This window comes from Macaca fascicularis, chromosome 3, assembly GCF_037993035.2.
Source record: "Macaca fascicularis isolate 582-1 chromosome 3, T2T-MFA8v1.1".
Taxonomy (NCBI): domain Eukaryota; kingdom Metazoa; phylum Chordata; class Mammalia; order Primates; family Cercopithecidae; genus Macaca; species Macaca fascicularis.
Window position 1 is genome coordinate 50,754,847 of NC_088377.1, and position 25,715 is coordinate 50,780,561.

Here is a 25,715-nt window from a genome sequence, read left to right on the forward strand (position 1 = left end):
CTTGCATTTTTAAGTTTATAACCTTTATGAAATTTTGCCACTGTTTCTTCAAATACACCCTTTCCCCCTTTCTGGGAAATGTATGTTTGGTTGCTTAATTTTGTTTCACAGGTTGCTGAGGGTTTACTAACTTTTTCTTCAATTTCTCTCTGTCTATTTCTGTTTGGTTTGTTTCTGTGACTGTATCTTTAAATTCACTGATCTTTTTCTTTCACTGTGTCTAATCTGTTGTTCAGCCAATCAAGTGAATTTTTTTCATTTTGCATATTTTAAGTTTCAGAATTCCATTTGATTTTTATGTTTTCTGTTCTTCTCTGTATTGTATTCATATTTTTCTTTAAATCCTTGGACATGCTCGTAATGGATGTTCTAGTCTGCTTGTTCCATTATCTCTTGTCATTTCTGGTTCTGTTTTTATGAACTGATTTTTCCTCTGATGATCCTGCTGCTTTGCGTGTCTAGTAATTTTCTATTGAATTTTAGACATCATGAGCGTTAACTGCATTTTGTTGTCTTATTTAAGTTTGGGCAGGCAGTTAAGTTACTTGAATATCAGCTTGATCATTCTGAGACTTTTTTGTAGCTTTTTGGAGTGGATGTGGATAAGGCTTCAAGATTAGTTTAGCCCTCCACTCTGGTGTGACACTTCAGTGTCTTTATAAGTCCTTGCTCTTCAACAAGTGTGTCCTCTCTGACTGGATGCAGTTGGAAAGTCCTCCAGCCCTCAAACTGGGTTGGTGGGGGGGTGTGGTGGTTTTTGGCTCAGACTTTCCTTTCTGTTCTTGCCTCGCCTTATGAGTTTCACCCTGTACATAGACACTTTAGCTCTTGGCAACAGATCACCTCTCTGCAGATTTCTGTAACTCTTTCTTAGTATATGTCCCTCCTTTTCAGTGCTCTACCTTGCAAATTCCAATTGCTGCAGCCACCCAATCTTCTGGTGTCTGTCCTTCAGTGGACAGGGAGACCATCACACTCTGCTTGGGTTTTTTTCTTCGCTGTGATGCAATCCAGAGAGTTCTTCCTGCCAGGAAGGGTAACATAGGGCTCATCTCATCTGCTTCCCTTCCTTCAGGGAAGTCTTGTTCCACCAGTTGTCCAGGGTCTGTAAATAGTTGTTTCATTGACTTTGCCTAGTTTTCTAGTTGTTTATGACCAGAGGGCATGTTGAGTATCAGTAGATCTGTCATGGCCAGAAGCAAAGACTCCAAGTTCTTTTAATTTTGACTTTTGGTTTTCATGGAAATGGCTGGAAAAAATAACTTACAAAGATAAATAGATTCAAACCAAAGAAGCACATTATTGGCTATCTTTACAAAAATAGGATTCATATTTATGAAATCTAGGTATAGGTTGAGTGTCTTTTATTCAAAATGCTTGGGATCAGAGTGTTTTGGATTTGGGATTTTTGAATTAGGGAAAGTCAACTTGTACTAATTATGAGACGGTATTTGTTGAAACTCATCTAGTCAATTTTCATTTTCCATGATATTCTTCTTTTTTTTTTTTTTTTTTGAGATGGAGTCTCGCTCTGTCGCCCAAGCTGGAGTGCAGTGGCGCAATCTCTGCTCACTGCAAGCTCCGCCTCCCAGGTTCACACCATTCTCCTGCCTCAGCCTCCTCAGTAGCTGGGACTGCAGGTGCCCGCCACCACACCGAGCTAATTTTTTGTATTTTCAGTAGAGATGAGGTCTCACCATGTTAGCCAGGATGATCTCGATCTCCTGACCTCATGATCTGCCCACCTCAGCCTCCCAAAGTGCTGGGATTACAGGTGTGAGCCACCACGCCCAGCCTCTTTTTTTTTTGTTTTTGTTTTTTAATAGCTTTTCAGAAGATTTTGCATTTCTTATATTAATTAACAAACTATTTGAAACTTCTTTTGGCAAATGTTTACTCAGATTTGAGTTGGTAAATAATAGTAGATAACATTTATTGAGTGTTAACTCTGTGTGTGGCAATTTTCTTAAGTTAATCCTCACAATGGCACCATGACATAGGCACAGTTACTATGCCCAATTTGTAGATGAAGAAACTAAGGCACAGAGGGGTTAAGTAACTTGTCCAAGACTGCACAGCCAGTAAATGAGAGAGCTGAGACTCGAACACATGCAACCTGGCTCATACTGCAAACCATTACACTACAGTCCCTCTTGTGCGATATGAGGCATTGAGCCATTTTTGTAGAAGGTGCTGCCTTTGCCCATCAGTATATAGATGATGGGAACATTTCCATATATTCACCTTTAGAATGCTGTCACTGTAGCATGAAATAGTTATTTTCCTCAACAAGCATTAAAGCACCACGTTTATTGCAACAATTTAGTATGTGTTTATTTTTTCAAAAAATCCGTCAAGCAGTGTATTACTGATATGATAGCCATTTACCATCACAAAACAGGGCAGATAATTTGGATCACTTAGCTTGCCCTTTTTTTTTTTTTTCTTCCCTGTTTTGAGGACAGGGTCTCACCCTGTTGCCGAGGCTGGAGTGCAATGGCATGATCATAGTTCACTGCAGCCTCTAACTCCTGGGCTCAAGCAATCCTCCCACTTCAGCCTCCCTAGTAACTAGGACTATAGGTGTGTTCCCACCATGCCCAGCTACTTTTTTATTTTTTATTGTTAGAGATGGGGTCTTGCTATGCTGCCCCAGCTGGTCTTGAACTGCTGGCCTCAAGTGATCCTCTCACCTCAGCCTCCTAAAGCACTGGGATTATAGGCACACACTGCCCCACCCGGCCAGGATCACTTTTCTAAAGAAAATCGTATAGCTCATCTTTAAACTTAAAACTCTGACATACTTTTGCCAAGAAAAAACCAACAAACCATTTTGTGGGTTGAAGTACTGCAGTTTTGGTTTGGTTTGGTTTGAGATGGAGTCTTGCTCTGTCACCCAGGCTGGAGTGCAATGGTGTGATCTCAGCTCACTGCAACCTCTACCTCCCGGGCTCAAGCAATTCTCCTGCCTCAGCCTCCCAAAAAGCTGGGACTACAGGTGCGCACCACCACACCCAGCTAATTTTTGTATTTTTTGTGGAGACGGGGTTTCACAACATTGGCTAGGCTGATCTCGAACTCCTGATCTAAGGTGATCTGCGTGCTTTGGCCTCCAAAAGTACTGGGATTACAGGCGTGCGCCATGGCGTCCATCCCTGGCCACTTCTTGACAGGAGCAGAATTGCATCCAAATTCTGACCATTGGCTCATTTCATACATTGTATTTTCAGCTCTAGCATTTAGTTTGCTTCTTTTTGTATATCTTTTTCTCTCATCCTCGCACTCTTGTTTTCCTTAAAATCCTTGTGCACAGCCTCCCTCTCCCTAATCTCTTTTCTCTTCCTGTTCTCCCTGTCCTTCCCTGGGACCACACTGGCTTCTCACTATGCCTTGACCATGTCCTATTCACAGCTACCACAGGAACTTTCACCGGTTGCTGCCCCTGCCTGGGGTGAATCCCTGCAGTGCCTCCCATTACCATCCCGATCTCCATCCCCGCTCACTTCTTCAGAGAGGCCTTCCCTGTCCCCTTGTCTCTAGGACCCATTCCCCTCTCTCCCTGTGCCTCTCCTCTTCATGCTCGGCAGCGCAAATGCTCCGCACTCACAGTGGGGCTGTGCTCCAGTCAACCCATCACAAGTTGAAAACATCACGAGTCGAAAATATGTTTAATGCCCCTAACCTACCAGACATCGTAAGTTGAAAATACCACGAGTCAAAAATGCATTTAGGCCGGGCACAGTGGCTCGTGGCTGTAATCCCAGCACTTCGGGAGGCCGAGGTGAGCAGATTGCTTGAGGCCAGGCGTTCGAGACCAGCCTGGGCAATGGAGTGTGAATCCCTGTCTATACTAAAAATACAAAATTATCCTGGCACGGTGGTGTGCGCCTGTAATCTCAGATACTCGGGAGGCTGGGGCAGGAGAATCGCTTGAACCCGGGAGGCGGAGGATGCAGTGAGCCAAGATCGCACTGCTGCACTCCTGCCTGGGCGACACAGTGAGACTCCGTCTCAAGAAAAGAAAAAAAGAACTCCTTTTCCCAGTTTCTCCAGGAGCGCTTTTCCACTCATCTGGCCTCCTGCCTTGCGTTTGTCATCTACATCCATGGCTTCTCTCTGCTACGAGGCTGAGCCCTTCCCAGAGCAGTTAGTTGGTTCAGTTGCTTAGGAAATATTTGTTAAATTAGTACTGAAAGAGATTTTCGTTGGCTGCTGGTTAAGGAAACAGAAACCTTTTTTTTTTTTTTTTTTTTTTCCTGAGACAAGGTCTCACTCTGTCCGCCAGGCTGGAGTGAGACCCTATCTAAAAAAAAAAAAAGGTCATAGCTCTCTGCAACCTCCACCTCCCAGGCTCAAGTAATCCTCCCACCTCAGTTTCCCAAGGAGTGCACCACCATGCCCAGCTAATTTTTTTATTTTTTCTAGAGACAGGGTCTCACTTATGTTGCCCAGGCTGGCCTCAAAGTCCTGGGCTCAAACAATCTTCGCTCTTCAGCCTCCCAAAGTACTGGGATTACAGGCGTGAGCCACTGTGTCCAGCCAGTAAGCAGAAATCGTACTGAGAATTTTTCATACTCATTTGCCTGGCCGGCTTCTTTCCTTCTGCCTTCCCTCCCTGGGTGAGATGCATCACCCCATACATTGCAGAGCGAGCTCCACCAGCCTCTGACTGGGATGGCTGGAATTAACGAGATAATGTTGCATGCACTTAGGAAAAGGTGCTGAATATGTACAGTATTGTTGTTTGTAATAATTATGTTCCTTGAGCCCTGTGTTGCATAACAAGCTATATAATACCTCCAAGATTGCTTTAGGAATTAAGTATCAGATGATTGTAAAACACTTTACAAGATTGTCGCATTGGGTGGGTGGAGCTGGCAGGAAAGCGTGTTGAATCGGAGGAGGAGGCTGGGAAGACAGGGGTTATCGGATTTTGTGTGTTCCTGTTTTATGTATGGGTGTGTCCTCTTTGCCTCCTCCAGACAATTCCCTAATTGAGCTGCTAAGATCGGAGGCATCTGACGTTCGCATAAGACCTGACAATCCTTGTGTGGGGTTTAAATGGCATTGGAAATCATTAACGAGACAAAAAGCTATGATTTCCGTAGATTAACACACAGGTTGGGTTTTGGCATGCCAAAATTCATTGTTTTGGTCTTTAGCCCAAACATGCTGGAGTCATTATATTGTCATGCGGTAATTAGCTGTTCCTTTAATACAAGTAATAAAAATTAAGCCTAAGAAGTTCTTTAGCAATGCCTCTTACATATCCCAAAACAATATTCATATGCTGTAGGAATTTAGCCATTCAAATGTACTGTAGTAAAGTTTGGAGTTTAATGCACAGTGATGTTTGAACATTTAGCTGATCCTTTAGTCTGTGACCAGCTTTGCTACGTAGGCATTAACCTTTAATAGTGTCAGACTAAATATACATGCCATAGTGAACGATTAAGAGATGGCCTGAATTTTCATTTACAGTATAAGGCTTTGAAAATTGGTGTAAAGGTCTGGCTCCTCCTCACTTGATAATGTGCGTGTCATTTTCATATGTCACTGGATTCCTTGCTTAACCGCATGGGAGAAGCTATTTTTTAATTCGAAGCAGATACAATGGGATCCTGGCCTTTTGAAAAGAATGGACTGGAAATGTTGTTGACAGAACTTTTAGGGAGGGCAGGCAGTACACTAGCTTTGTTCTTTAAAGATATAATTTGTTGGCACTTGTGCTAGAAAGCCTACATGAGCAACTCTTAATATAATTTTATACGTGAGCAAAGGTTCCTCTCTTTACCTCCTTTTCCCTGACCTCTATGTCAAGTGTAAGTCGTGGTTTTGTAAAAGGAGGCTGTGAACAGGCTCTTCACTTTCTTGAGACCATTTGCCCAGCACAAGGCCATGAAGGTAGAGAAGAGGGGCAGGCTGAGAAGGTGAAGGTATTCAGAGAAGTTACAGAATTTTTTTTTTACAAACAGCACCTGGAATGTTTTCAGTAATTCTGTTTTTTGTGTTATCACGACTCCTGCTTACAAAGAACCATCTACCCAAGATAGCTTTTTTTTTTTTTTCCCCCAAGACAGGATTTCGCTCTGTTGCCCAGGCTGGAGTGCAGTGGCTCGATCACAGCTCAGTGCAACCTCTACCTCAAGGGCTCAAGCGATTCTTCTGCCTTAGTCCCCCTAGTAGCTGGCACTACAGGTGTGCACCACCATGCTTGGCTAGTTTTCTGGTTTTGTGTTTTTGTTTTGTAGAGACAGGCTTTCACCATGTTACCCTGACTGGTCTCGAACTCCTGAGCTCAAACGATCCGGCCACCCTCGGCCTCCCAAAGTGCTGGGATTACAGGCATGAGCCACTGCAGCCGGCCTCCAGAATAGCTTTTGGAGTCAAATTTAACATAAATATTTTAATGCTGATTAAAATAATAATGAAAAGTCATGCGCCAGAAAGAGATGCAATTATAGACTGTGTATACGTGCAGAGTAAGTGCCCAGCAGCCAAGGGTTCTGCATGATGGACTGTGTTACTGCGAAACCCCAGCACCCAGGGTCCGCTGACGTTGAGCCCAACATATCCCAGTGCCTGCCTTTTGTAAACTCTGCCAAGATGCTGGCATCCCAGAGAGTCCCTGGCTCCCGCTGGATACATTAACCGAGGCATGGTAGACCTGGCCCTCGATTCCGGGAACCTAGGGTGGTCTGAAAAATTAATGACTCTGGCATTTGAAAATTAAGTGAGCTCTTGAATATATACTCTTGTTGATCCGCTGGGCATGGTGTTTGGCATTCTTCGACTGGAGACTAAATCTCTACAACCATCTCATAAGTGACGCTGGCGCCCATACCAGAAATACATTCAATAATCTTTCTAAGCCCCGTGGACTTGGGTATTCTTCCACTCTGACGGAGCCTGAGAATTCCAAAGGAAGTGTGCCCCCGGTACCCAGCAGGCAGAATATAATTGCCTCTTAGGCAGCAGAAGGAAAACTAAAAATCGCATTGATGCGGAAGAACATTTAAGGTCTCTGCATCCTGTTGAATTCACAGTAAAGGCGAGAGCCGTGAGTTTGTACTGTAAATTCCAGGTCCTGTGACTTCTGACTTTGGATTAAAATCCAGTTTTCTGCAAGTGAATCTGATGGCAGATGTGGCCTTGAATTGGCCGCAAGACCCCATCGCTGGCCTGGCTGCTGTTCAGCTCGTGCTGCCCTGCACTTTGTTATTGTCAGGAGTGCGGTGGCCTCCGGGCCAGCTGGCCTCCGACAGGGCCATGCTGGGTCACCGGCTGTGCCTCTGCAAGGGTCTTCAGCCTTGGGACCCCCAGCCACTAACCCCTGACTCTTCTGAACACCCATCATTAGTGAAGGAGGATCGTGATGGAAAGTGATCATGTCATGAAACAGGGTGGCTTCTTATAAAGCCTAAGTGTTTCTTTCCTCTGCTTCACCAAGTGACCTTCCTTGTTGTAAAGAATGGTCACTCAGGGCCGGGTGGGGTGGCTCACGCCCATAATCGTTTGGGAGGCTGAGGTGGGCAGATCCCTTGAGTCCAGGAGTTTGAGACTGGCCTAGGCAACATAGGAAGACCCTATCTTTACAAAAAATACAAAAATTAGCCCAGCATGTTGCCGCGCACCTGTAGTCCCAGCTACTTGGGAGGCTGAGGTGGGAGGATTGCTTGAGCCCAGGAGGCAGAGGCTGCAGTGAGCCATGATCATGCCACTGCACTCCAGCCTGGGAGACCCTGTCTCAAACAAAAAAGCATGATCACTTTAAGTTAACAGACTTAGGTGTGCATTCTCCATGCCAGCCAACTAGCTGGGTGACCTCAGGTGAGTCACTCCTCTTCCCTGGGCTTTAGTTTCTGAGGCCTCTCTCAAGATCGTTGTAAGGCTCAAAAGACAAAAATCTCCATAAAGTGTCCCGTGAACTGTGTGGCGTTCTCAGGCATCAGGTGTTACTTCCAACTTCATAATCACTGGACCCTTAAACATGCCGGCACCTGTCCACGGACTTGTCCGTCCTCCACATGCAACTCTGGGGATGTGATTGATCTCCTGGGCTGCTGCCTGGTGTATTTCTCTACTTATGTCATCAAAGAATAAAAATCGTGAAAGTGTCACACCAGGCAGGAGTAATCGACAAATACCAGTGAATTTCATGGCTGTTCCCACCCCGTTTTCACACCTCCAGGACCCTGGGCTGGGTCCATCCTTTGTAAAGCCCTGGAGAATTCTCCCATCCAGCAAGGGGGCTGGCTGCGGGGGCATGACTGTGGCCTCTGGGGATCCCACTGGAGCTGATATCTGGGAGCCCCTCTCTGAGCCTGTGTACCGCCGCGGAGGGGGCCTTTCTGGGGGCAGAGTAGGGTGATGGCTGTTTTCCTGTTGTGCAGATCCCGTACCAGCTTTGGATCTTGGACAGCAACTCCAGCTCAAAGTGCAGCGCCTGCACGATATTGAAACAGAGAACCAGAAACTTAGGGAAACTCTGGAAGAATACAACAAGGAATTTGCCGAAGTGAAAAATCAAGGTTGGTGGAAAATGCGTTCTTTGCTTTGTCTTCTCTTCTCTCTTCTTTTCTCTTCTTCTTTTTTTTTTTTTTTCCTCTTCTTTTCTTTTTATTTTAATTGGCTTTTCCCATACTTTTGGGACCAGCTTCCTTGTAATATACACGTCATAAAGTCAGGGTGGGGCAGGAATCTGAGTGTTAGAGAGAGATGATAATCGTGCTGAGCTATTTTGAAGTAAAACTTTTCCTCTGCACAACAACGACGTAAGATTTTATTGCCCTCTGATGAGACCGATCAGGATTCTTTGAAAATTCTTCCTGTATCATTACGTGATTGGGTCTGCCTCTTGAAAGGCCGACGCATTGCCTCCAGGCGACACCTGTCAGAGAGCCAGCTCATGATCAAAGGGTCATACACAGTAAGTCATTTAATAATTGCCGCGGATACATTAAGGCTTCAGACACGTCTTAAAGGCTGCATGCTTAAGCGCCGCTGTTGCCTTGTCAGTATCGCCTATTCATTAGGAATTTAATGAAAGAAAACAACCTCTTGGTGTGTTTGCCCAGCCGTCAACAAGACAGAGAGGGCAAAGGTTGCCTGGCTTTTCCCGTCAGGGAAGAACAAAGGAATCTGTCCTATACCTAAAATCCAAGGCACTCAGAATCCGGGAGCCTCTTGGCTTCCTTGGCTTGAAGGAAAATCACAGCCCCCCTCTGACAGCAGCAGCAGGTTTTTCAGCCAGCTCCGAAGAGTAATTCGTCCTGTTTGTTTTTGTTTGGGAATGTGGGTAAGGAATTAAATTGAAAGGGGAGGCTGCCCATTCCCAGTGGCCTTCCATTGACTATTTGTAGAGACTGCAATAAAGAGTTAATTGGGGCCACGTGCGGTGGCTCACACCTGTAATCCCAGCACTTTGAGAGGCCAAGGTGGGAGGCTTGCTTGAGGCCAGAAGTTCGAGACCAGCCTGGGTAACCTAGCAATACCCTGTCTCTACAGAACATCAAAAATTACCTGGGTATGGTGGTGCGCACCCGTGGTCCCAGTCACTCGAGAGGCTGAGGCGGGAAGATTGCCTGATCCCAGGAGGTCAAGCTTGCAGTGAGCCATGATTGTGACCCTGCACTCAGTCTGGGTGACAGAGCAAGATCTGGTCTTTAACAACAGAAAAAGTGAATTGGCAAAGACTTCTAAAAGCGTCCTTTGGCTTTAAAAACACTGCAGACAGACCAGGGAAGAGGAATTGTCCATGGGAATGATCCAGAAAGCATCTGTGAGGATGTGTGAAGAGCCAGAGGTAGAGGCATGGGCTGCGAGGGCAGCGGTGTCCAGGGCCTCTGAGAACATCTCCCTGCAGTGTAGGTATGAGGGTACTCAAGCCCTCAGGCCAGCAGGGCTTCCTTGCTGAAATTTGGGGGCATGAGGTGACAGGCAGTTGGGGAAGCGAGACCGCACTTCTGTCTGGCTTTGCAGAGAGTGGTGAGCCTTTAGGACCAGAAGGGAAAGCCCTATCCCGCTAGAAAGTGAGGTGTTGGGCTTACTGGGCTGGAACTGCTGTGCGGGAACGTATTACCTTCCCCTGTAGGAAGCATTTCTTGCCAGAATCACTCCAGTGTTACAGTGAAAGGTAACCTGCAAATCTGCACATCGAGTTTTCATAGGTGCGCTACCCTAAAGGGGAGTGTCCTGGGATTTTTTTTCCCCTTCATTGTCCTCTGGCATCTAATTTTGATAGATCCACTCTCTGGTTTGTTTGGTGGGTATTTTTTATTTATTTATTTATTTATTTTAGATTCAGGGTCTCACCCTGTCACCCAGGCAGGAGTGCAGTTGCACGATCATGCTCACTGCAACAACCTTGACCTCCTGAACTCAAGCAATCCTCCTGCCTCAGCCTCCCGAGTAGCTGGGACTACAGGCATGTGTACCACCGTGCCCAGCCTCTTTCTGGCTTATTTTATTTTTTTAAGTTTGCTTTTGTTTTGTGGGAGGGTGGTGCAGGTTGGGCCTGAAGGACTGTGCAGGATTGTCCTTCCCTTCTCCTTATATCACTGGTGCCTCAATGACCAGCTTCCCAGTGGCCAGGGCTTTGCACAGGGGCTGACCAGGAGCCAAGCTGGGTGTGGATGTTCTCTCCCCAAAGGTCTCATATGGTAGGCTTTTCACAATGAGTTATAGAGTCCAAGATTTAAGAACAGCTCCAGGCCAGGTGTGGAGGCTCACGCCTATAATCCCAGCACTTAAGGAGACCAAGGTGGGCAGATCATTTGAGGTCATGAGTTCGAGACCAGCCTGGCCAACATGGCGAAACCCCATCTGTACTAAAAATACAGAAATTACAGGCGTGGTGGGGCATGCCTGTAATCCCAGCTACTCAGGAGACTGAGGCGGAAGAATCACTTGAACCTGGGAGGCAGAGGTTGCAGTGAGCTAAGATCACATCACTGTACTCCAGCCTGGGCAACAGAGCAAGACTCCATCTCTAAAAAAGAACGGCCCTGGAGACAGACAGACAGGCAGACCTGGTTTGAGTCCTTTCGTTGCCACCACCTAGCTATGTGACCTTGGGCAAATTATCTCACTTTGCTAAAAGCCTCTTTCTCCTGGGAGGCAATTCTTATACTTACCAGGTAGGGTTGATGTGGGGTTAAGTATGTATATACACACAGCATTTAGCTCTCAATAGTACCTGCTAGTTATTCAGCAGTGTGGTTTTTGCCAGAAATTTACCCCCCTTTATTTGGATAACAAGTTTTCCCAAGCTCCAGAAAAATGTCATTTCCTCTCCTCCCCTTCCCAGAATAAAAGTGATCATAATTTGGGAAGGTGGGCGGTGCACATCACTTCTTGTAATTATCATAGCAGTAGTATAAATGATTAAAAAGTTAGAGCAGGGGCCCACACAATGGCTCATGCCTATCATCCCAGCACTTTGGGAGACCAAGGTGGGAGGATCTCTTGAGGCCAGGAGTTCGAAACCAGCCTGGACAACATAACAAGACCCTATCTCTTAAAAAAAAAAAAAAAAAAAAAAAAGATGGTGTGAGTACTTTGTGTGTTGCAATAAAGAAATACCTTAGGCTGGGTAATTGATGAAGAAAAGAGGTTTATTTGGCTCATGGTTCTGCAGGCTGTATAAGCACAATGCCAGCATCTGCCTGGCTTCTGGGGGTCCTCAGGAAGCTTTTACTCATGGCAGAAGGTGGAAAGGGGAGCGAGCATGCCACAGGGCAAGAGAGGTGGGGGGACCCCAGACTTCTTAACAATCAACTCTCAGTGATTGAGAGGCCACCAAGCCATTCATGAGAGATTTGCCCCCATGACCCAGACACCTCCCACTTGGCCCCACCTCCAACATTGGAGATGAGATTTCAACCCGAGATTTAGGGGAGACAAACACCTAAACTACATCAGGCACATGATAAAAGTTAGAGCAAAGAGGGAACTTCCGCCTCATGGGCCACAGCCCACCCACCCTGCAAAGATGAGTAAATGGAGGCCCCAGGTAATGCCAAGCCCTTCAGAGCCCTCTCTGTTATGCTGGCCCCTCCTCCCCTGCACATGCCTGGGAGGCCTGCTGAGACACCCAGTGTCTGCCTGGGGTGCAGCCTGGGCCAGAAGGCCAGAGGCTCTAGGATAAAGTGGCCTCTAGATGAGGTTAGGCTGGTCCGTGAGCACTCACCTGGGGCCAGGGGACCTCATGAGGCAGAGACCTCATCAGGCACAGCACACTGACGAGGTCACACACTGTGATGTGTCATGAGGAGCCCCACTGGAACAAGTGTTAGGGTCCAAGTGCTGTACAGCCACTTCCAGCTGGTCCTTAAAGGCAAAAATGAGACCGGGTGTGGTGGCTTATGCCTATAATCCCAGCACTTTGGGAGGCCGAGGTGGGCAGATCATTTGAGATCAGGAGTTTGAGACCAGCCTGGCCAACATGGTGAAACCCTGTCTCTACTTAAAAAATACAAGAATTAGCCAGGTGTGATGGCACACACCTGTAATCGCAGCTATTCAGGAGACTGAGGCATGAGAATTTCATGAACCTGGGAGGCAGAGGTTGCGGTGGGCCAAGATCACGCCACTGCACTCCAGCCTGGGCGACAGAGCGAGTCTCTGTCTCAATTTAAAAAAGGTAAAAATGCTGTATGTTTACATGAGAGTGGGGCTTTTTCAGAGCTGACCTGTCTGGAGTCCATTCTAGAAGTGTCCAGTTCTTGCCTCACTTTGGCCTCGTCCGTATGGCTTGAGAGAGACGTATCACCAACCACTGTGTACACAGAGCATTTCTTCCAGGCTCTGAACAGCCAAGCCAAAAGGCAGAAAGGTGCCCGGTCCCCTCTCCTGTGCCCCAATGTGATCGTTGGTGGAATTCCACCTCTCTGAAGAAAGCACTCTGGGTCCCACCTCATGAAAAAAGCCAACCTCTTCTCTTAACAAAAGAGCCTTTAACACAAAAATTAGCCAGGCATGGTGGTGTGTCCCTGTAATCACAGCTACTCAGGAGGCTGAGGCAGGAGAATTGCTTGAACCCAGGAAGCGGAGGTTACAGTGAGCGGAGATCACACCACTGCACTCCAGCCTGGGCCACTGAGCAAGACTCTGCCTCAAAAAAAAAAAAAAAAAAAAAGCCTTTCGCTTCTATGCACTAAGCCGCATGGGTGTTAATCACCCAGGTAATGTGCTTTCGCCCTGGCCAGCGCGTCTGTGCAGGTCAGAGAGCAGGAATGGCTGTGAGTTACACACCTGGCAGGTGCGCTTGCTGCACCAGAGGGAGCTCCATTGCCACAAACCCTGTCTGGCCCTCCCCCGGCTCTGCCCGGCCTCGGCTCCTTCATTCATTCATGCCATAGTGCTTTCCTGAGCACGTGTCTGTGCCGGTGCTGGGCGCACAAAGAAAATGAGCCTCGCCCGCTAAGAGGTGGATCTGTAGCAGCGGGCAACCATTCCTAAGAGCTCCCCTTTCCTGGGAGCTGGGGCCACAGTGCTTCTCCACAAAGCATCCAGCATGCAGAGTGGCACAGGCGTGTCTGGAGGAGGGCGCAGGTGGAGCGGCCCTGCCCCAGAGCCACCCACAGGTCTGTTCCATTCATCAAGTCCGCTTTGATGTTCCCTGTTTGGGCAGTTGAAGCGATGTCTGTGAACTTGCAGTTGGTGGTATGGGAGCCACTCACCAGAGCTGCCTGGGCCTGGGCTTTCCCCAGACAGCCCTGCCTTCCAAGGGGCCCCTCGCTTCCCCACCTCCCTGGCGCTCACACCCCACTCTAGGACTTCTCCGGGCCACATGCCAGTCACCAAAGCATCTTCCCCCAGGCTACAGCACCCTCTGCTCTGCACACACAGCCCCCGACCACCAGAGTGGAGGGCGCTCCAGGGTAGGTCCTTTCCAGCCCAGTCCCTTCCATGCTTTCTCCACCTAGCACTGCGCGTTTCTTGTCACTTGTGAACCAGCAGAGCTGCAGGGCCAGGCCGTCTTGCTTGCTTGCTTGTTTCTTTCCTTCCTTCCTTCCTTCCTTCCTTCCTTCCTTCCTTCCTTCCTTCCTTCCTTCCTTCCTTCCTTCCTTCCTTCCTTCCTTTCTTCCTTTTCTGTCTCCCTCTCTTTCTCTCTCTGTTTCTCTATTTCTCTCTCTCTGTTTCTCTATTTCTCTCTCTGTTTCTCTCTCTCTCTCTCTCTCTCTCACTCACTCACTCACCCTCACTCTGTCACCCAGACCGGAGTGCAGTGGCACAATTATAGCTCACTGCAGCTTCAAACTCCTGGGTTCAAGACATCCTCCCACCTCAGCCTCCCGAGTCCCTAAGCTGGGCGCAGGTGTGCGCCACCACATCCAGCTAATTCTTGCCCTTTTTGTAGAGGCAGGGCTCGCTGTGTTTCTAGGGTTGGCGTCAAACTCCTGGGCTCAAGGGATCCTCTCATCTCGGCCTCCCAAAGTTCTGCGATTACAGATGTGAGCCACTGTGCTTGGCCTGTAGACTTTCTTCTTTTTTTTTTAAATTTATTTGTAATTTGTGTGGGTACATGGTAGGTGTATATATTTATAGGGTACATGAGATGTTTGATACAGGCATGCAGTGTGAAACATCACGTCATAGAGAATGGGGTACCGGAGACTTTCTTGACTCCACTTCGATTGCTTCTTCCAAAATGCACACGCCATTATGAACTTTTTTGTTTTCTGAGAAAATACTTAAACCCACCTAAAACTTTATTAATCATCCCTCAGTTACAGGACTAATTGAAGACTCATCAATAAGATGATATGATATTTTACCATTGATTTCCATCTCCCCTCCCCCCGCCTTTTTTCTTTGACTGGTACTAGAGAAACCAAAGCTCTTCTTTTCAGCGAAATCCATTGATCCTCCTCAGCCTAAACGTTTAAAGTTCAATTTAACATTTAGGGAGTAAAAAGTCTCCGAAGGGACTCGTAACCATTGATTTTGTGTCAGAGTTGAAGAGCTAAGGTTTAAAACACACCGATCCTACCAGGTTATGAGAGCCTTGTACCTACAGCCATATGGAATTGTGTGCTTCTCTTACTGTAGGTTTTTTTTTTTTCTTTTCTGCAGAGGTTACGATAAAAGCACTTAAAGAGAAAATCCGAGAATATGAACAGACACTGAAGAACCAAGCCGAAACCATAGCTCTTGAGAAGGAACAGAAGTTACAGAATGACTTTGCAGAAAAAGAGAGGTGAGCATGGCTTACAGGCACACACAGACTGACATAGCATTTGCCCCTGAACTTCACATCACAAGACACGTTGATAAATGGATCTGCAAAATAAGCCCAGGTTGTAACCCCAAATCTGTAAAGGCTGTGGGCAAAATGTTTCAAAAATTATATTCTGGCCAGGCACACTGGCTCACACCTGTAATCTGAGCACTTTGGGAGGCCGAGGTGGGTGGATCATGAGGTAAGGAGTTCGAGACCAGCCTGACCAACATAGTGAAACCCCGTCTTTACTAAAAAATACAAAAAAAAAAAATTAGCTGGGTGTGGTGGCGCGCATTTGTAATTGCAGCTACTTAGGAGGCTGAGGCAGGACACTCGCTTGAACCCAGGAGGCAGAGGTTGCAGTGAACCAAGATCACACCATGGCACTCAGCCTGGGCAACAGAGTGAGACTCCATCTCAAAAAAGAAAAAAAGATATTCTACATTTGTGAGGTTTCTGTGAGCAAAATGCATCTCCCTTTCCCAATTGGTGGATGGTGTCAGGCAGCCAGTGAGCCCGAGGGTATCCAAGCCATGCAGGGGCAGAGGTGAAGCTCAAGACGTGAGTCGTTAGCAAGGTGGCACCTGGCAGCTGCACCTGGGCTGAGACCAGAGAGGAAAGCCCATTCCCAGTGTGTGGCCTCTGGGGACAAGCCCTGGCCTAGTGCTAAACTCTTTCTGCCTCCTCAATCAAATTGATATTTAATATTACATGCACATACACACACACACACTCTCTGATGTGATATTTAATATTACACACGTACACACACACAATCTCGGTGGGTTTTTTGGTATTGCCTCTCATTACCTTACATATCAGGGAGCTACGATCAGTAAAATATGTTAATGCCCTGTGTAACTGATGTGAGTTTTACATTTCTAAATACCAATTACCAAAAACGTTTCCCACAAATAATGAGTTGCTTTTCCCCTAGCATGATGAGTTAATGAAAGTTAGATTCCTTGTAACAACAACAAGGACTATTGAACTTACTGATCCCAACCATATCGATCGGATTTTTTTTTTTTTTTTTTAAGAGAGTTTCACTCATTGCCCAGGCTGGAGTGCAATGGCACGATCTTGGCTCACTGCAGCCTCCGCCTCCCGGGTTCAACCAATTCCTCTGCCTCAGCCTCCCGAGTAGCTGGGATTACAGGCACCCACCACCAGGCCCGGCTAACTTTTGTATTTTTAGTACACACAGGGTTTCACCATGTTGGCCAGGCTGGTCTTGAACTCCTGACCTCAGGTGATTACAGGTGTGAGCCACCATGCCTGGCCTAGATTGGGTTTTTTTAAACTCACGGGTTAAATTAAGATATTAAGTTTTATACCCGCTCCCATCAAGAAAAGCAAAAAAGGGGGGAAAAAAAGATACTGAATTTTAACTTTAGTGTGAAGAAATGTATATATCCATCAACAGGAAGCATGAAATTTGTGATTACAGGTGAGGGGCCAAGTGGGACTGTGGCTGGCATGGGATCTTGTTTTATTTTCAGTTGACTTCCTATGCTGATACTTGGTGAGCTTTTCTTTTTACTTTTCCTGGGTTTTTTTGTTTTGTTTTTTTTTTCGAGATGGAGTCTCACTCTGTCACTCAGGCTTGAGTGCAGTGTCACAATCTTGGCTCGGTGCAACCTCTGCCTCCCAGGTTCAAGTGATTCTCCTGCCTCAGCCTCCTGAGAAGCTGGGACTACAGGTGTGCACACCACCACGCCCAGCTAATTTTTGTATTTTTAGTAGAGGTGGGGTTTCACCATGTTGGCCAGGATAGTCTCGATCTCTTGACCTCGTGATCTGCCCACCTCGGCCTCCCAAAGTGCTAGGATTACAGGCGTGAGCCACCGTGCCTGGCCCTTGGTGAACTTTTCTAAGGCAGACTCTGTAGCAACATCATTGAGTTAGGAGGTGAGGCTCAGACACTGGACCAAATTGAAGACTAGCTGAAACAGGGCCTGGAGAGAAGCAGGTTTCTATAAGACATGCCCACCAGTGTGCTATGTCAGTTTACCATTGCCATGGCAACACCCAGGAGTTACCACCCCTTTCCATGGCAATGATCTTCCAGCCCAAAAGTTACTACCCCTTCCCTAGAAATTTCTGTATAAACTGCCTCTTAATCTACTGGTAATTAAAAGTAGGTACAAATATGAGTGCGAAACTGTCCTCAGCTACTACCGTCAGCACATGGCCTGTGGGGCAGTCCTATCCCGCGAGACTAGTCACGGAGCTATAACGCTGCCGCCTTCGTAAAACTGCCTTCTTCTGCCGTTCCACCGGCTCGCCCTTGAATTCCTTCCTGGCTAAAGCCCAGAGCCCTTGCCAGCCAAGCCTTCCTTTGGGGCTCGCCTGCCCTGCAGCATCATGAAGGCCTCTAGGGAATGTCATTAAGCTGACTTCATTCAGAAAGAAAACTGGCCGGGCGCAGTGGCTCACATCTGTAATCCCAGTGCTTTAGGAGGCTGAGGCAGGAGGATCCCTTGAACTTAGCAGTTCGAGACCAGCCTGAGCAACATAGAGATATGCCATCTCCATGGCATGAATGAATGAATGAATGAATGAGCCATGCAGGTCAGCTTGTGCCTATAGTCCCAGCTACTCAGGAAGCTGAGGCAGGAGGATTACTTGAGGTCAGGAGTTCCAGGCTCCAGTGAACCATGATCAGGCCACTGCAATCCAACATGGGTAACAGAGCGAGATCTTGTCTCAAAAAAAAAAAAAAGAAAGAAAGAAAAGAAAAGAGGCTGGGCACAGTGGCTCACACCTGTAATCTCAGCACATTGGGAAGGTGAGGTGGGTGGATCACTTGAAGTCAGGAGTTCAAGACCAGCCTGACCAACACGGTGAAACCCTGTCTCTGCTAAAAAAAAAAAATACAAAATAAGCCGGGCGTGGTGGCGCATGCCTGTAATCCCAGCTACTCGGGAGGCTGAGGCCGGAGAATTGCTTGAACCCAGGAGGTGGACATTTGCAGTGAGCCGAGATCGCGCCATCGCATTCCAGCCTGGGCAACCAGAGCGAAACTCTGTCTCAAAAAAAAAAGAAATGAAACAAAAGAGAACTGCCAGCTCCCGCCCACCCAGGGCCCTCCCTGCATCAGAACTTGGCCGGAGGCTCTCAGTACATTCTCTCACTAATTGCCCAGGATGGATCTGCAATGTAGACCATCTCATTTCATAGAGGGAGAAACAGGTCGTGGGTGAGGTACCTCCTACAGCTTTTGCAGCTAATCAGGGCCAGAGGTGGGACTTTGCAACTCCAGACTGGCGCCTGGCCACCTCTGCAGCCCTGGCCTCCCCATCTGCTCGGTCATGGCCACCTGGAGCCCTGGCTGCAGGACCAAGTTCAGTCCCTTGGGGCCACGCCCAACTCTGCAGGTGGAGGCCGCATCCATCTTCCCTGGGGGAGCGCGGCAGGGCGCAGACTCCAAGAAAGGGGTGCGCATCACAGAGTCAATGCTCAGACAGACGGGCAGACCTTTGACCCCATTGATACGGACTTGGTCCTAAGTAAATGCCTCTTAGGAAAGCACTCCTCACCAGTGAGTGATCAAGGGGGAAAATGCAAGCAATTTCAGGGCCCTGCCGTGGACAAATGGATTAGTAAAAAGAAGGACCATCCCTAACTGGGATGTTATAGCACCATTAAAATATTAATAATAGTTATGGAGAATTCATAGTAACGTGAGAAGTGTATCCAGTATAATATGAAGTCAAAACATACATCATACAAAATTATATATAGTACAGTATGATTGTACGTCTTCCTATAGCAAACTCATGCATTACCACAATATGGAAATAATCATATATGGGAATTAAATATTAAGTTGACTTTTCTTTTTTTTGAGACAGAGTCTCGCTCTGTCACCCAAGCTGGAGTGCAGTCACGCAATCTCGGCTCACTGCAACCCTCCGCTCCAGGCTGAAGTGATTCTCTTGCTTCAGCCTCTTGAGTAGCTGGGATTATAGGCGTGTGCCACCAAGCCTGGCTAATTTTTTAGTAGAGACAGGGTTTCACCATGTTGCTCAGGCTGGTTTCGAACTCCTGACCTCAGGTTATCCGCCACCTTAACCTCCCAAAGTGCTAGGATTACAGACGTAAGTCACTGTGCCCAGCTCTTGGCTTTTCAAATTAGGTAAAGGGATTAGCTATATTAAAATACACAATAACTGATTCTTAGAGGGAAGGGCTGAAGCTAGAATTTACTTCCTTCATTGTGTGTGTGTGTGTGTGTGTGTGTTTCGAGACAAAGTCTCACTCTGTCACTTAGGCTACAGTGCAGTAACATGATCTCAGCTCACTGCAACCTCCACCTCCTGGGTTCAAGCAATTCTCCTGCCTCAGCCTCCCAAATGGTTGGGGTTACAGGTGCCCAACATCACGCCCAGCTAATTTTTGTATTTTTAGTAGAGACAGGATTTCACCATGTTGGCCAGGCTGGTCTTGAACTCCTGACCACAAGTGACCTGCCCGTCTTAGCTTCCCAAAGTGCTGGGATTACAGACTTCATTCTTTATACCAAAAAATTGTTGATGGATCTAGGATTTAAATATTATAATTTTTTATTCTCACAAACATACTGGAAGAAAACTGGGGTGCATATTTGTTTTTATTAATGTGACTATCTAAAACTTAAAACAGATTCTTAAAAACAAATAATATTTTAAAAACATAACACACGGAGAAGAAATATTTGTACCATGTAAGACAAAAAGGCTAATCTTCATTATATACAAAGAGGTCTTCAAAATTAATAAGAACAAAATCCACTCTACAAAAATAGGCAAAGGAGATAAGTAGGCATTTCATACAAAGAGAAATAACATAGCTTTACTCAGCAGTAAAAATTTAAATTTGATTTTATCTTGCGTTGGCAGAGTATACGAAAACACACTTACATATTGTTGGTGGGAGTTTAAATTGGTGAAAGTTTTTTGTTGGGAAGTTTTTCAGTATCTATCAAAACAAGAAAAGTGGCCAGGCAAGGTGTCTCATGCCTGCAATTTCAGCACTTTGGGAGGCTAAGGCAGGCGGATCACTTGAGGCCAGGAGTTCGAGACCAACCTGGCCAACATGGTGAAACCCCATCTCTACTAAAAATATGAAAAACAGCCAGGCGTGGTGCACACCTGTAATCCCAGCTTCTTGGGAGGCTGAGGTGAGAATTGCTTGAACTCAGGAGCAGACGTTGCAGTGAGCCGAGATCACGCCACTGCACTCCAGCCTGGGTGACAGAACAAGACCCTGTCTCCAAAAAAAAATTGCAGATACCCTTTGGCCATTGTGATTCCTCTGTTAGCATTTCATCCAACAGATTCACTCTCAGAATTATGCAACAATATCTCCACAATGATCACTGAGGGAATGTTCAGTAGAAAGAAACCTAGAAACAATCTGAGTGTCCATAGAGGCTTGATTAAGTTAATTATTTAATAAGAATGAGGAAGAACTATGTTTGCTGGAAATAGAACATTTTTAAAATGCGGAGAGAAGTGAATAAGGGACCCCAGAATGTGTTGTGTGTCGTGATCACCTTTGTATTAAAAGAACAGGGCAGGGAGATTATATTACACTGTAGGATATTAAATACTTCTGGCCAGGTGCGGTGGCTCATGCCTGTAATCCCAGCACTTTGGGAGGCCGAGGCGGGCAGATCACGAGGTCAGGAGATCGAGACCATCCTGGCTAACACAGTGAAACCCCATCTCTACGAAAAAATTAAAAAAAAATTAGCCGGGCTTAGTGGTGGGCGCCTGTAGTCCCAGCTACTCGGGAGGCGGAGGCAGGAGAATGGCGTGAACCCAGGAGGCGGAGCTTGCAGTGAGCCGAGATCCTGCCACTGCACTCCAGCCTGGGCAACAGAGCGAAACTCTGTCTCAAAAAAACAAAAACAAAAACAAAAAAACCTTCTGTTTCACTAGCCAGTATATTACATTGCTTCATTATTACTCTATAGTATGCTACATATTAAATCATACTATGCTTTAGTATATTACATTCATTCATATTTTGCTATGCTATGTGGCATATTAATTTATATTGCCCTATAGTATGTTACATATTAATTCACATTATGCTATAGCATGTTACATATTAGTTCATGTTACACTATAATATATTACATTAGTTCACATTTCACTATAGTACATTATGTATTAGTTCATATTACACTATAGCATGTTACATATTAGTTTGTATTACACTAGTTTGTTACGTGTTAGTTCACATTACGCTTTAGTGTGTTACACATTAGTTCATATTACGCTCTAGTATGTTACGTATTAGTTCATATTACCCTATAATGTGTTACGTATTAGTTTATGTTACACTATAGCATGTTACGTATTAGTTCATATTACAGTATAGCTTGTTACATGTTGGTTCATAGTACACTGTTGTTACACGTTAATTTCTATTATGCTATAGTGTGTTATGTGTTTGCTTATATTACACTATCGCCTGTTACATATCATATGCTACATATTAGTTCATATTATGCTATAGTATGTTACATATTTGTTCATATTACATTTTAGCCTGTTACATATGATGTCGTATTTCTGTACATGCAGAAACATTTTAGAAAGATACAAACGAACTCTATCTGAGGAGCGGAAATGAGCCAAGGAATAGTAAGAATCTTCCATTTTCCATGCTCTTGTCATATTTGATTACATCCCTGAGTGTCCATAATTGAAATACATGAAAATATTAGCAGTGCTTTTCTAGAGGTGATGGGAATTGGGGCGACTTTGTAAACTGTGTCATTTCTACTTTTCTGTATTCCCAGTTTATTATTATGAGAGCATATGTTATATTCATATGACATAAAAATAATAAACTTATTTTTGGAGGTTTTTTTTTTTTTTTTTTTTTTTTTTTTTTTTTTTTTGCAGATTAAGAGGAAGGAATGCTATTTATTGACCAGGGAAGTCACTTAGAGATCCTGGGAAATGTGAATCTGTGGAATGCCGTTGCAAGCATTCACAATGTCCCCATTAGGTATTGCAGTTGCGTTTGCATTCCATTATAACAGAGACGAAACAGCTGCCACATCTATTTAGTGCATCCTTTATTCCAACAAACTCCTTCATTGTGTCAGCAGAATGTAAATGGATCATTCTTCTTGGGCTAACTTCAGAAAACAATGAGTGCGTGATGATGATTTTTTTTTTTTTCTTTTTAAAATCTGGCATTGCAAGAACAAATTACATTTAGGATAACCTTCTACGCCAGTTACCACCCGTCAAGCCCGACGGGTTGCACACTTCCCATGATGTGACACGCAGTTACAAAGTTGGGGTGTGGAAGCTGCAGGAGCAGGGCCCACGGCCCACGTGTCGTCGCGGGCGATACCCCGTGGCGCGCCTGCCGCCAGCTGAGCGCAGGGAGGGAGCTGAGCTCAGCCCAAAGGCACACGTGCATTTCAGTTGGTAAAGGAGATGACCAATTTGGCTTCATCCTCTTCTTTGCAGAAAGCTGCAGGAGACACAGATGTCCACCACCTCAAAGCTGGAGGAAGCTGAGCATAAGGTTCAGAGCCTACAAACAGGTTTGATACTCTCCTTCCTAGTACTGTGGATGTGGGGAGGACCGGGGGAGAGTTGGGTCGGCTCCCTGACCGCCCCGGTCCCCGCAGATACCTGTTGCTCTTGGGGGCCGTGGGAGCTGCCGTGAGCCCACGCTGAAGATTCCGCAGCACGCCCGCCAGCTGCTGCGCCTCATTCCTCACTGACTTTGAGTTGTTAATGTAGAGGTGGGAGGATCTCAATTCCATTTTCATCCCTTCCACACGCCATCCTTGCTTCCTGCTCTTTTTCCAACAAACACGTCTAAATCACCAAACTGTCAAGGACTGACATTTCATTTGGAACAATAATAGAAAAAAAAAAAAACCTCACTTCTACCCTAAGTGAAGTTAAGGAGAACAGTAATTTCAGACCTTTAAAATTTAAAAGCCACCAAAAAAGGTTATGCTCAAGTTTTTACAGTATCTTTAAACTTCTTTCTCTCTCTCTGTCTCTCTCTCTTTTTTTTTTTTTTTTTTTTTTTTTTTTTTTTTTTTTTGAGACAGAGTCTTGCTCTGTCACCCAGGCTGGAATGCAGTGGCGATCTTGGCTCACTGCAAGCTCCGCCTCCCAGGTTCACGCCATTTCCTGCCTCAGCAGTAGCTGGGACTATAGGCGTCCGCCACCACGCCCAGCTAATTTTTTGTGTTTTTAGTGGAGACGGAGTTTCACCATGTTAGCCAGGATGGTCTCGATCTCCTGACCTCGTGATCCGCCCACCTCAGCCTCCCAAAGTGCTGGGATTGCAGGCATGAGCCACCGTGCCCAGCCCTCTCTCTCGTTTTTATTTCTGTTTTTGTTTTGTTTTTGTTTTTGTTTTTGTTCTTTTGAAACAGGGTCTTGCTCTACCACCCAGGCTGGCGCGCAGTGTCGTGATCTCCGGTCACTGCAACCTTTACCTCCATGGGCTCAAGCAATCCTCCCACCTCAGCGTCCCCAGTAGCTGGAATTAACAGGTGCCCGCCACCACACCCGCCTAATTTTTGTATTTTTAGTAGAGATGAGGTTTTACCATGTTGGCCAGTCCAATCTCGATCTCCTGAGCTCTAGTGAGCCACCACGCCCAGCCTTTCTTTTTTATTTCTGAAAGAGAAGCATCACCATGTATTTCATTTAAATGTACTTTTAAATTTTTTTTTTTTTTTGATGACCCAGAACTGAGCAGAAATGTGGACAGACATCAGAAGTCATGATTCAACTTAAAACACAAATGACAAGAGTGGGAGAAAATAATCACAACCAGTTTGACAAATGGATAATTAAAAAATGTAAAGGCTGCCAGTCAATCCGTTAAATGAGAGAAACAGTGCAATTGAACAATAAGCAAAGGATAGGAACAGTCAGTTCACAGAAGAAATGCAAATGGAAGCTACACATATGAAAAAATGCAAAGTTTTTTTACAGTCAGGGAGATGCAGATTCAATTAGTGAAAGACTGTTTTGCCTGTCAGACTGTCAGAATTTTTTAATTATTTATTTATTTATTTTTGAGATGGAGTCCCGCTTTGTCACCCAGGCTGGAGTGCAGTGGCGCGATCTCGTCTCACTGCAAGTTCTGCCCCCCGAGTTCAAGTGATTCTCCTGCCTCAGCCTCCTGAGTAATTGTGATTACAGGGTAGTTGTGATTACAGGCACACGCCACCACGCCCGGCTAATTTTTGTATTTTTACGGGGTTTTGCCATGTTGGCCAGGCTGGTCTCGAACTCTTGACCTCAGGTGATCCACCTGCCTTGGCCTCCCAAAGTGCTAGGATTACAGGTGTGAGCCACCGCACCCGGCCTAATTTTTTATTTCATTTTAGAGACATGGTCTCACCCTGTCGCTCAGGTTGGAGAGCAGTGATATAATCATAGTTCAATGCAGTCTCAAAATCCTGGGCTGAAGTGATCCTCCTGCCTCAGCCTCCCAAGTAGCTGAGACTGCAGGCACGCACCACCACACATGGCTAATTTTTTTTTTTCATTGTTTATTTTATGGACATGGATTCTCACTGTGCTGCCCAGGCTGGTCTTGAAGTTCTGGCCTCCAGCGATCCTCCCACCTCAGCATCCCAAAATGCTGGAATTACAGGTGTGAGCTACCACACCTGGCCTTTGAAAAAAACTATAGCAACTCTGGCCTGACAAAGACTGTCAAAAATTACTGAAACACCCAGTGTTGGTGAGGGTGAAGTGGCACTTAAGGAATGGATGGGCAAGAAGCCTCTTGGGAGGCCAGCTGGGTGGCATTTATGTAAAACTCCAGTGCCCAAGCTGTTCAGCCAGCAGCTTCACTTCCAGGTATCCTGATGAGAGAACTGAAGGTTATTGCCACTGCCCGCATCCACAGGTGGAAGGACTTCCATACCATACTGCCCAGGGAAAAAGACTAGTCTCAAGAAATATTCATACCGTCCCATTTATGGGGGTAGAAAATAAAAAAAGATACATACACACACATATATACATGCAATTATGTATGGAAATTTTTTTAAATGTAAAATACACTTTCTTTTATTTTGTTACACTTTTTTGAAATGAGTCTCGCTGTGTCACCCAGGCCTAGAGTGCAGTGACGTGATCTCGGCTCACTGCAACCTCCGTCTCCAGGGTTCAAGCAATTAATTCTCCTGCCTTATCCTCCTGAGTAGCCAGGATTACAGGCTACGCGCCACCATGCTTGGCTAAGTTTTGTATTTTTAGTACAGACAGAGTTTCACCATGTTGCCCAGGCTGGTATCAAACTCCTGACCTCAGGTGATCCGCCCGTCTCAGCCTCCCAAAATGTGAGCCACCTCACCCAGCCAGGAATAATAAAATACACCTTAAAAGATGAAATCATCCAGGTACAACGGCTCACACCTGTAATCCCAGCACTTTGGGAGGCCAAGGTGGGAGGATCACTTCAGGCCAGGAGTTCCAGACCAGCCTGGGCA

The 25,715-nt window shown here is 46.0% G+C and overlaps 1 protein-coding gene across 25 annotated transcripts in view; it reads left to right on the plus strand.

Moving 5' to 3' along the window:
• CUX1 (cut like homeobox 1) overlaps positions 1 to 25,715 on the plus strand; it is a 472,906-nt gene that overhangs the window by 277,452 nt on the left and 169,739 nt on the right. For all 25 annotated transcript variants that reach the window (XM_045387934.2, XM_045387935.2, XM_045387936.2 and 22 more), the window contains 3 exons: positions 8,394 to 8,531; positions 15,079 to 15,202; positions 22,708 to 22,784. In XM_045387934.2, coding sequence (XP_045243869.2) covers positions 8,394 to 8,531; positions 15,079 to 15,202; positions 22,708 to 22,784 — 339 coding nt within the window. The remainder of the gene's footprint in view (positions 1 to 8,393; positions 8,532 to 15,078; positions 15,203 to 22,707; positions 22,785 to 25,715) is intronic.